This window comes from Gorilla gorilla, chromosome 5 (assembly GCF_029281585.2).
Source record: "Gorilla gorilla gorilla isolate KB3781 chromosome 5, NHGRI_mGorGor1-v2.1_pri, whole genome shotgun sequence".
NCBI lineage: Eukaryota > Metazoa > Chordata > Mammalia > Primates > Hominidae > Gorilla > Gorilla gorilla.
The window spans coordinates 133669821-133682382 of record NC_073229.2 but is presented as its reverse complement, the minus strand read 5'-3'; the positions used below and the strand labels follow the sequence as shown (position 1 = coordinate 133682382).

General features: G+C 41.0%; 1 protein-coding gene across 2 annotated transcripts in view; it reads left to right on the top strand.

The window, feature by feature from the left end:
* AK9 (adenylate kinase 9) overlaps window positions 1–12562 on the top strand; it is a 199178-nt gene that overhangs the window by 173851 nt on the left and 12765 nt on the right. For both annotated transcript variants that reach the window (XM_055392090.2, XM_055392089.2), the window contains exons 30-35: window positions 1530–1742; window positions 2097–2315; window positions 3736–3949; window positions 8777–8978; window positions 11339–11485; window positions 11593–11813. In XM_055392090.2, the coding sequence (XP_055248065.1) occupies window positions 1530–1742; window positions 2097–2315; window positions 3736–3949; window positions 8777–8978; window positions 11339–11485; window positions 11593–11813 (1216 nt within the window). The remainder of the gene's footprint in view (window positions 1–1529; window positions 1743–2096; window positions 2316–3735; window positions 3950–8776; window positions 8979–11338; window positions 11486–11592; window positions 11814–12562) is intronic.

Sequence of the window (12562 nt, the reverse complement as noted above, 5' to 3'; positions counted from 1 at the left end):
CACACCCAAATCCCATCTCCAGGCACTTTTCACTAAACTAAATGACCGGAGGCCTGGTCATTTAGAAAGATTAGGAAGTAGCCAGAAGATTGCAGGCAAGAGACAATGTGAAGGCAAACAGTGGAGAGGGGCCACAAGGGAGGGAGTGTTGAGCATTATTTAGGATTACAGTCCTTTGTAACCCCCCATCCCTTCCCACCCAGGACTCTCATCCTGGGAGTCTAGATAACTCCCAGGTTTCAGGCTGGAGGGCATTTCTCCAACTGAAACAAGGAATACTACAGGGAGAACAGTGTGGAGGCAGTGCAGAGGATGATTATTATAGGGTTCAGTTTTGTGCAAAGTGAACTATAGCACTTAAAGCCTACACAATATGACTTAGTACCAATATCCTGTCATGGTCTTTAATAATCATTAATGTATTATTCTCATTTTCTCAGATAGGCTATAGCCTCCGAAAAGGCATCTGCTGTTCTATTTGTACACTGCTTTACACAAAGTGACAATAATAGCTATAAAACCATAATAATAGGTAACGTTCACATACTTACCATATGCCAGACATTTTTCTAATGGCTTTGCATGTATTAACTATTTAATGCTCCCAGCAACCCTGTGAGATACTTTTATTATTCTTATTTTACAGATAATGAAACATCTTGTCCCAGTTAAGACAGCTAGTGTTTTATACTCTTTGAACTGCATTAAATATTGTTCCTGAAGACCATCAAAAACATGTAACATTTTGACAATCATAGACATAAATAACACTTAATATTTTGTCTCTGTATTTATTTATGGGACCACTTTGGGGCCAGAGTCTTGAAAGTATTAAAATTCTGAGTACCAAAGAAATTTTTAAACAATTTTTCCAAGATGGCAGGTTGGAGGCAGTGTTAGCATGCCTCCCCAACTTGGAAAGACAAAATAGGGTGTAGAGATTCACACTGTGAACGTTTTTCCAAGAAGCAACACAGGAACTTAGCAGGAAAACTGAAAGAAACCACAGACCCTTTGAAAAAAGCAGTGGGCTACAGCCTACACCAGGAGCCAGGCAGAAAACTGAGACAGTGAACCCGCTCCACATTGAGCACACTGCTACTACAACCAGCAACTGAGAAAGCCATCATCCAAAGACTACCACCAAGGAAGTCACGTACAGAGGCTTCACCCATGAAGGAACCCAGAAGTTGCAAGCAACTATAAACATAAAGTCACATCCTCAAGGAGAAAAAAAAGAAATTTTTGAAAACCAGTCAAATCCAAAATAAATTCAAAAATAATTAGAAGAAATAGTCTACCTAAATGAGAAGGAACCAGAAAAATAATTCTGGCAACATGACAAAAAAGGGTTCTATAACACCCCCAAAAGTGTCAGATATTTAAAACCTTATTGTGTCACTAGATGGATGTCAACATACAATACCAACCAATATCGAGCCATTACAAAATATTCCAGATGATTTGTTAATAGTGTCTTTTGTTACATATTTTACATGTATAGTAAAAGGGAATGTTTTCTTCCTTAGAATGTTGTTAGAGATGATGAAGAGATTAGTGAGGAAGAACTTGTAGAAGACAATGATGATATTGAAAACATCCTTGAAGATGAGTTTCCAAAAGATGAGGAAGAGATGAGTGGCGAGGAAGATGAAGAACAGGAAACTGATGCAATTGAGCGCCTGAGAGGTGAACTAGGAGAAAAATTTGAAGCAGATACACATAATTTACAAATAATACAGGTTATTACTTTTCCTTCACTTTTTATAATTCAAAAGTAATATTTGAGAATCAGACTAAAGCAATTTAGTTCATGCCATTTCTTTAAACATTTCAAAAATGTATATTTTAGGGCTGTATTTCCTTTTATCGGTATCATTTAACAATTATGCAATAAGTCCATAAATTAAGAGCAACGTGGAAGCCACAGAGGGTCAGAGTAAGTTTAGTCACCAACATGCAGCCACTTGGAAGCTGAAAAATATTTGTGTTCTGGACTGAAGTAGTCAGTCACCAGCAGTGTCTACATGCTGTGACTAAATACTACCAGCCTTTTTCTCACTAAATATATTTGTTTTTATGACTTTTCTTATCAGGATGAACTTGAGAGGTATTTGATACCAATAATTTCCATTAATGGAGCTCGGAAAAATCACATTGTACAATATACATTGAATATGAAACTGAAACCACTGGTGGAAAATCGTGCAAGCATTTTTGAGAAATGTCATCCAATACCAGCACCCCTTGCCCAGAAAATGCTTACCTTTACCTACAAGTATATAAGCTCATTCGGCTATTGGGACCCTGTAAAGGTAATTTCAGCAAACGCACCTGAAAGCCATGTTCCTTATTTATTTTTTTCAAAGGTATGTCTTTTTTAAAGGAAAAAGACTGGATAATTTCAAAAATTGTAAGTATTGTGTAGTAGTCTCATCTAGCTATAAAAATACTTTGGGATTTAAAATGGAATCATTAAACTTTCAGCTTTTCTTTTATCACCAACTGTGTAACATAGAGCAGACACCCCTACCTCCCCCTGAGTTTCTCCTTATCTCTAGCATTTACTCCCATCCATGAACTTCACTCTAGCCCAAGAATTATAATGTTGACACTACCATTGATCTGTAACAACTGTCTTGAGGTAGCTCTCAGGGAGGAGCAATATTGCCATACTGTTTCACACCTACTCTGTCAAGTCCAGGGATGGCTGACGCTTGCCCATCTGATGCTATAAAAAGATATTCAAACGTAGCATTGATCAATTGCCCAGTCTTCATCATCACCAATGCAAAGATGTGGAACCACTCCTCCAACTTCATTCCTACCCACACCTTAGGTTGCCTTTTATGGGTATTTTTCCCTTTCATGATAGCTCTTAATGTTTATGTGAGTGGGATTTGAACTGTACAAAAATATAGAAGAGAACCCAGTGGGATTTGCACTACTAGTATACCCCTAAAAGATAACCCAAGAACCCAATTGTATTAGTCATCTCTGGCTGCCGTAACAAAATACCACTTGGTAGCTTAAACAACAGAAATTATTTTCTCACAGTTCTAAAGGCTAAAAGTTCAAGATCAAGGTGCCAGCAGGGTTGGTTTTTCTGACAAGGCAAGACCTCTCTCCTTAACTTGCAGTTGGCCACCTTCTATCTGTGTCCCCACATGGCCTTTTCTGTGTGCCCATCCCAATGTCTCTTCCTCCTCTTGTAAGGGCACCAGTCCCACCAGATTCAGGTTCCATCCTTCTGACCTCATTTAACCTTAATTACCTCCTTTATTAAAGGCCCTGTCTTCAAATATAGTCACTTTGGGTGCTAGGGGCTCAAACAGAAATTGAGGAGGTAAGGGAGAAACAATTCAATCCATAACATCACCTTAGGAATGGACCTCTTTGTGAGGATAAATTGGCCTGTGAATAAATGCAAACAACCTTAGGCTGTTTGACAGAAACATTCAGTATACACTAAACACACTATAAATGAAGTAGAAGGACTATAATTGTCATAAACTGAAGGCCAGTTAAGAACTATTCCATTGATTACATACGGCTGTAAAATAATGTGTACTTTTCCACAGTTGTTTAATATTAATCTTTGATTATAATTAGTTTTCTTATTCTGTAAGGAAATTTTTTTTTCTTATGTCACGAATTGTTTTTTTCAAATGTGTTTCAGGGAAGTGCTGTAAAAATTCAAACTAACTTTCAAATTCAACTGTGTATATGTTGCAGCTAAGTGAAGGAGAGACAATCAAGCCAGTTGAAAATGCAGAGAATCCAATGTATCCTGTAATCCATCGTCAGTATATTTATTTTTTATCTAGTAAAGAAACAAAAGAAAAATTTATGAAGAACCCAATCAAATATATCCGCCAACCCAAACCTAAGCCTACTGTGCCCATTAGGATTATAATTGTGGGGCCTCCAAAATCTGGGAAAACTACAGGTGAGCGTATGTTTGCCTTTGTTTTCCTCAAGCATAAAAGAATCTGCTTGTACCCGCTGCACATGGCAGGTCAATTCACCAAGACACTGGGTTGCAGCAGAAAAAGACATTTAATCGTAGGGTGGCTGAGTGAGGAGACAGGAGGAAATCTCCAATCCATCTCCCTGAAGAATTTGGGGCTAGGGTTTTTAAGAGTTTTGGAGTGGGCTGAATTGAAGTGCAAAAATCACTGATTGGTTGAAGAATGCAGGGTGAAGTCATGGGACAGGGAGATGAAGAAACTGACTTCTCCTGCTGATTCGGCGGGGGTTTTAAACCTCCTGTTGGTGTCAGCTATTCTGCTGGCATTTAGGTTCTGCTTAAGGAGAATTCCTTAACAACAGCCTTATTATTCTAACATCAGAGATCCTATCTATCTTAAACAAAAGCGTTGCGCATCTGACATCAGAAATCCTATTTATAGGAATGATGGGGATGCCAGTGGTCAGTAACTACTGCTATGTGACTTTCAGTTACAAGGAAGTGGGTCAAAGGTGCAGCCTGATTCAGGCTTATTTTAACTGTATTTCTGTCTAGAATTCTTGTTAATCCTGTGAGAATGACTGAAAACTAGTGCCACTTCTTCAGAAAACCAACTATCAAGATTGACTCAAAACGAGATAGGAAACCTAAATAGACCAATAACCATCAAAGAGAAGGCATTCGAAAATATAACCCAACTCCGAAATGGCCCAGAATCAAATTGTTTTAGACAAAAAATTATAGGAAATTTTCAAAGAACTAAAAACTCAAGAGATAATGCCTATATTTTTATAAGCTCTCCCATAGCAAGGGGAAAGAGTAAGTTTCCCAAGTTATTTTTATTTTCTTTTTTATTAAGGAATATGGTTCATGCAGTCAAAAAGGCATATAGGATACAAATCCATTTTTTAATTAACATGACCCTAATATCAAAACCTAACCAAGACAATACAAGAAATTACAAACTAATATTCATAATTATAGTCAAATATGCTAAGTATATAAAGTATATGAAAATATTTTATAAATATAATTTACTATACTAGGCACAGTGGCTCATGCCTGTAATCCCAGCACTTTGGGAGGCCAAGGTGGGAGGATTACTTGAGCCCAGGAGTTCAGGACCAGCCTGGGTAACATAGTGAGACCTCATATCCACAAAAAAATTAAAACATTAGCTGGGAGTGGTGGCACATGCCTGTAGTCCCAACTATTTAGGAGGCTGAGGTGGGAGGACCACTTGAGCCAAGGAAATTGAGGCTACAGTGAGCCATGATTGTGCCACTGTACTCCACCTTAGGCAACAGAGTGAGAGCCTGTCTCAAAACAAGTAATAATAGTAAATCAATTATCTTAATCATTGCTGGAAAGGCATTTGATAAACTATATTCCTGTAATGTTTTGTGTAACTTTGGACTTTAAGGCAAATAGTCCAAAATTTGGTTGGTTGTAGTATTTCAAGATGACATGATAACAACAAGAACAGTGGGTGGTCACAATGAGAACAGAATGGAAAGGGCAGATACAGGATACATTTCCAAGGAAAACAATAAGTCTTAATGACTGACTGAATAGAGAACAAAGAAGAGAGATAAGGGAATTTTATGTTCCAGCTCTTCAGATGAAAAGTTTATTTTGGCTTTATAAAGTTCTTAACATGACAAAAGAGTCTATAATTGTTACAGGAAAGGGGTCCAGAACCAGACCCCAAGAGAAGGTTCTTGGATCTCGTGCAAGAAAGAATTCAAGGCGAGTCCATAGAGTACAGTGAAAGCAAGTTTATTAGGAAAGTGAGGGAATGGCTACTCCATAGACACAGCAGCCCCCAGGGTTTCTGGTTGCCCGTTTTTATGGTTATTTATTGATGATATGCTAAACAAGGGGTGGATTATTTATGTCTCCCCATTTTAGACTACATAGGGTAACTTCCTGATGTTGCCATGGCATTTGTAAACTGTCATGGCACTGGTGAGAGTGTGGCAGTGAGGACAACCAGAGGTCACTCTCATTGCCATCTTGGTTTTGGTGGGTTTTAGCAGGCTTCATTACTGCAATCTGTTTTATCAGCAAGGTCTTTATGACCTGTATCTTGTGCTGACCTTCTGTCTCATCCTGTGACTTAGAATGCCTTAACTGTCTGGGAATGCAGCCCAGTATGTCTCAGCCTTATTTACCCAGCCCCTACTCAAGATGGAGTTGCTCTTGTTTGCACGCCTCTGACATAATCATATCCTAAATGTTCACAAAGATAATGATATTTTCCAAAGACAGCAGAACGTTGACATGCAAAATAAGATCCCACATCCAGAGCACAAGGTGAACATGTAGATTACCTGATATCTCATTTTTTTGTTGAAATGGTGGTTGATTTTTAAATAAGGTGTCAAATTTTAGGAGCCTAATTATTGTTAGAACTTTAAAAAAAATAGATTTCGTTCCAGCATTTGTGCAAAGCTGAAGTTATATGCTCTGTGGCTCTCATAGGAACTTCTTTATTGGGTGGTCCTGATGGTGGTCCCTGGTCAATCATCGTCCTCATGGGATGAGTAGGGTTCTGAGTATCCTCCACCCACTGCTATCTCCACACAGTGCTCAGGCAAGGAATATACACACAACAGAGCACACCCACATTTACTAGCTACTAGAAGCCATTTATCTTGTCTGTTGTCTCACTCAGGAGAAGCCAGTGTGAGTCTTCTTTCAGCCAGTGGCAACATCTATGTAACCTTGGACAAATCAGTTCCCTCATCTATAAAACTGGAATTTCAATATCCATTCCACCCACCTGATGAAATAGTTAAAAATATCAAATAAAGTCACAGAAGAAAAATTCCTCATAGGCTGTAAGTCACTATTAAAATGTCAAGTGTGCCATTATACATTTTAAAAATTATTTCCTAGAGGATTAACTGAGATCTAACTGTATAGGGTATGCTATGCTGGTTGCATCATGGAGTCCATAAATGGACAGAAAAGGGAATGATACAATTCAGTGAAACAGGAATATTATATTGTTATTTGGGGCATACTACCAGATAGTAAGAGTACATAAAAGATGACTTGAAAGCTCTCAAAATTTTTGCCACCTCATGCAGAAAAAAGAAAACCCTTAAAATTGGTTTGTTAAGGAAAAAAAAAAAAAAACAAGCAGATTTGGCTCATTAACCAGATCTATCAGCCACATACCTGAAGTACTGTTAATGACTGACCTTTGACAGTTATTAGTTCCATAAAATAGGGCAATTTTAATTTTTGAAATTTCATTGAGAAATGTGAAAATTAGCTTGCTGTTGATATCATTAGCCAGAGTCTAAAACTAAGGTGAACTGATAAATTTGTGAAATGAAATAAATTTAGAGTTTTGTTTTTTACTATCTATTGGGTACTACTGTTCTGGTATCTTTGGGTTGGATCTTTTCTGGCTTGAAACCTCTGTGGCTGCAGCACTTTTGCCCAAATTCTTGTCCTGCATCCAGGAAGAATGAGGTAGGCAGACAGGTAAAGAGTGAACAAGACAAACATGAATTGAGTGTTGTAGCAGCTCAGAGGAGACCCACAGTGGGTGGCTCCTCTACTTAGGCAGGTCATCTGTCCAGTGTTCAGTTCTCAGCAGAGAAGAGGCCCTGGAGAGGGTAGCTCCTCTCTGCTACTGGTTGTCCTGATGTCTGCTGCTCTCAGCAGAGAGGAGGCCCTGGAGAGGGTGGCTCCTATCTGCTGGCAGGTCATCTCTGCAGCTCTCAGCAGAGAGGGTAGTTCCTCTCTGCAACTGGTTGTTCTGTCATCTCCAGCTATCAGCAGAGAGGATACTCCTCTCTGCAGTTGGTTGTCCTGTCCTCTCCAGCTATCAACAGAGAGGGTACTCCTTTCTGCAGCTGGTCATCCTGTTATCTCTCTGCCCTCTTCATCCTCTGGTTGTCCTCTCCCCCGCTCTGGCTGAGCCCAGGGCTTTTATGGACCTCAGAGGGGAGGAAGTGCCTGCTGATTGGTCCATGGGTGGCCCTGGGTAGGCCCAGAAGAGGCACCACGAGTCCCCACTCCTGTCCACAGACCGGCATCCCAGCCCCCAGCCTTCAGGCCCTCCCTGGCCTGAAGCTGGGGCCTTACTGGGGACCCACCCCCTTCTGCCCAGGAATCAATCTGCCACCCACTGCCATTTATGGCCCCTGGGGCTTGGCCCCAACCCCTGCTCAGAGATGGGAGTAGGGCCAGGAGCAGAGAGAGGGCAGGCAGTGGGAGCAGACACCCCTGAGCCTGCAGGGGTTGGGGAGGTTCCCAGGCCCCTGTGGATGCAGGCTGCAGAGATGCAGAGATGCCTGGGTCCTGCACCTGGGAGAACCCCCCAAGCTGCACCCAGGGAGCTCCCTCCCACCCCACCAACTCACAAGGGGCAGGGTTCCTGCTTGTCCGCGGCTCCTGCCTGCTCCATGGAGCAGGAGGCCCAGAGCTGCAGCCGTGGGTCAGGTGGCTGCAGCTACACCCAAGAGGGCAGGTCTTACCTGCTCCTGGCTGCCTCCAAGAGCACAGGGAGGCTCAGACCCATAGCCGCAGTTTAAGTGACTGTAGCCACACCCAGGAGGATGAGGCTGCTGCCTGCTCCATAGAGCAGGAGGCCTGGGTCTGCAGCATGGTTTGGGCAGCTGCAGCCAGTGTGATGGCAGCAGCCACTGCCATCACTATGTTTGCTACTTGGGGGACAGGATCATTAGAAGCCCAAACCTGAGCATCACGCAATATACCCATGTAACAAAACTGCACATGTCCCCCCTGAATCTAAATCATTTAATTTAAAAGTTTTATGTTTTTCAGTTGCCAAAAAAATTACAAGTGAATATGGGTTAAAGCATTTATCAATAGGAGGAGCTTTGCGTTATGTACTAAACAATCACCCGGAAACAGAGCTGGCACTTATGTTAAATTGGCATCTTCATAAAGGAATGACAGCACCTGATGAACTGGCTATTCAAGCCTTAGAACTTTCTCTGATGGAAAGTGTGTGCAATACTGCAGGGTAAGTGAATGGGGTGAGAGGATGGGACAGAGAGAGTTAAATCTTTCAAGAAACTGCTCGCTCATGATTTAAAACACTTACATAGGGCTTAAGGGTGTGATCTACTTCTCTCAAACTCTGGGCACCTATATGGTTACATATTTGAATTTTCTGTGAAGCAAAAACTTGGCTTGAAAATTCACATGCCAGATTAGCAGGCAGGCCCCTTCACTCTCTCCAGCAACCCCTGAGTTGTCCAAAAGCCTTCAGACTTAAACAAAGGAGGCTGATGTGACTTCTACACTCCAGGAGTTCTTCTCACTGCCCCATGAAGTTATGGAGAAGTGGCCCTCCCCCATCCCCCAGGTGCTGGTCCAGTGGAGATGGTCTATGTCTGGCCCAGCTCTCTGCATGGGTAGCAGTGCCTCTCCCTTAACACCACATTTGGACAAGAAAGCTATGCATTTGAGCTGTCTCTTCCGTTTACACTTCTCACCTTTGCTCCTCCAGCACAGCCACGGGCCATACCCAGTAGTAAAAGCCCTCCCCATGAAACCTGAAGCCCTGGTCTTGAGCACAGGTCACTGACCTAGAACCCCCCTGATTTACTCAAGGTTTTCTATTAGAAGCCTCTTTGACTTTCCTTGTCTGTGACCCATAATTAAGTCCTTGAACAGTTCTCGAGTTCATTTACTGGGGAGCAGCTTCTGGGGTGTCAGACTTTATCCCCAGAAAAGGCCCGGGACTTACCCAGATTGAATTACCTCCTCCCTGGTGTTCAGCTTTGCATAAGAAGGACCTCAGTGAGGCAATCATGGTTGAGTCAAAAAGATTTCATTCCACCTTAATACCAGGACAATGACTGCTCATTCACTCTGAATTTCCCTAATCCTGAGGGTCACTCAAGTGACTCTTCACAGGACAAAGAAGTTGAGCTACTCTTGATTAAAAAACAACAATTGCACCCTCATACATTCTCTATGAGGCCAGCCTAGCCAACAATCCCCTCTGCTGTAGAATTGTAGGCCAGTGCCTAGAGACTCAGCTGTTATAAAATAAAAACTTCAGCTGAATTAAATTCAAAGGAGTTTAAGCAATGAACAATTCACAAATCAGGCAGCCCCCAGAATCACAGCAGATTCATGGAGACTCCAGCGAAGCCACATGGTGGAAGAAGATTTATAGACAAAAAAGGGAAATGATGTGCAGAAATTGGCAGTGAGATACAGAAACAGCTGGACTGGTTACAGGTTGGTGTTTGCCTTATTTGAACACAGTTTAAACACTTAGCAGTCTATGAGTGGTTGAAGTATGGCCGCTGGGATTGGCCAGGACTCAGTTATTGTTACAGGCACATACTCCTAAGTTAGGTTTTCAGTCTTGTCTGACTATTAAGCTAGGTTACAGTTCATCCACAAGAACTCAAATATAGACGTATGGCCGTATTTAGTTTGCTTTAACAGCTGGAAAGCACTGAGGCAGGGGTCCTGTGGCTTAGGTCAAACCAAACTTCCTGATGACCACCAGCCAGCATGCCCAGCTTGCTCCCACCTCACAGGGAGTTTCCTGAGCTTGGGGGCCACTCTTCCTGGAAGCTATAACCAGCCTTTTTTTCCCCCTCTCAGTTTGATAGTGACAATCTCATTATCTCAACCTATTGAACTAGTTTAAATTTTCCTTGTCATTTCTGCTCAGAGGCATGCATCATAGGTCCTGATGGAATGATTCCCACTCAAATATTATAGGGCCACTCTCACCAACTCTCCCCCAGCTGCACTCCCAGCCTCCTCACAGAGCATTTACTACAAAAAGCAAGCTTAGAGCACACTTTTTTTTTCCATATTGGCTTAGTCTCTTACTAAAATACTACTTCTTGAGCATCTAATATGTACCAGGTCCTACTCTAGTTGCTTTATATACCTGATCTCCAATCTTTAAAACAACTCTAAGAGTTAAACATCATTTCCTCTCAGAAAGTTCAAACCAGCTTTTAAATCTAAAGTTATCTGCCTCTAAAGCTATACTCTTTCATGTTTAGATTAACAGCACCAATTGAACACAATATTCAAGGTACTGTGGGAGTTATCTCTCAAATTCTGCCAAAATCTATCTCCAGCATGCTGAGTGTAGAAATTCAGAGCTCTCTCCTACGCCCACCTTCTGAACTGTGTTTGGATGTGTCCTGCCCACCTCATGGCTCTTGGCCTGACTGAGATTAAAGATGTAGAGATGAAGAGGGCAAAGTGTGAAGAAAATAAATTGAGTTACATAAGGAAAATCATGAGCTACTCCTAAAGAGACAGACTGGTTCTGGAAGACAGAAAGGAAGTACGAGAGAAAAAGAAATGTGGAATTTTTATTTTCATGTTTTTCCTTGTTAGTGTTGTCATCGATGGATATCCTGTAACTAAACATCAAATGAATCTCTTGGAAGCTAGGTCAATCATTCCCATGGTCATCTTTGAATTGAGTGTGCCTTCCAAGGAGATTTTCAAAAGATTGCTCCTAGAAAAAGAAAATGAACAAAGGTAACATGCATGATGAAGACAACAAAAAAGGAATAAACTTTAATGATACAGGGGGAAAAGATATGTTTTTAACAGCTTTTTCCATTCCTTCTCTGTTTCCCTATTAGATTGCCTTATCCATTGCACAATAGTGCACAAATTATAGCTGTCAATAATGTAAAGTATCGCAAAAATATTGGTGAGATTAGGCAATATTATCAAGAACAGCATCAGAACTGGTATGTGATTGATGGATTTCACAGCAAATGGTGGGTATGGAATGAAGTCATTAAGAATGTTCAAATGGTGAATAAATACATGCAGACATACCTGGAAAGAATAAAAGCAGGTAAGATAGCACTTTTTAAGGTAGAATAAAATATTAATTTCAAGTGTAAACATGCCTGACTCATGTTACTGTAATTCATTCCATTTGAACATGAGTCAGGCGTGACTTAATAAGTATTTCAATACTTATTATCCAATACTATATATAATAGTATTATCCAATTATTGTGATGTTATGGTCTGAAATTTGTATCACCCAAAATTCATATGCTGAAACCGAATCCCCAGTGTAATAGTATTAAGAGGTGGGGGCTTTAGGAAGTAGTTAGATCATGAGGGCTTGCCCTCATGAATGGGATTAGTGCCCTTATAGAAGAGGCTTGAGGGAGCCTGCTTGTCCCTTCTACCACATGAGAATACAGCAAGAGAGCACTATCTATGAGGAACAGTGCCTCGCCAGATACCAGATTTGCTGGTACCTTGATTCTGGACTTCCCAGGCTCCAAAACTGTGAGCAATAAATCTCCGTTGTTTATTAATTACCCAGTCTGTAGCATTTGGTTATAGCAGCCAAAATAGATTATGACATGTGGGCATGTTTGTTCTAATAAATGACTGCTGCTACCCAAGCTATCATTTATTGAATGCCTATGTGAATCTAGGACATAAAAATAATGCATGATCTCTCACTAAAAGGGTATATAGTGTTTGGAATAGTAAGAAGCTATTTTTCAGAATGTGTGCAGTAGTTATACGGGTCCATGATTGCAGAGTGACACCTGGCAAAATTTTATTTAGGAATCTAGAATT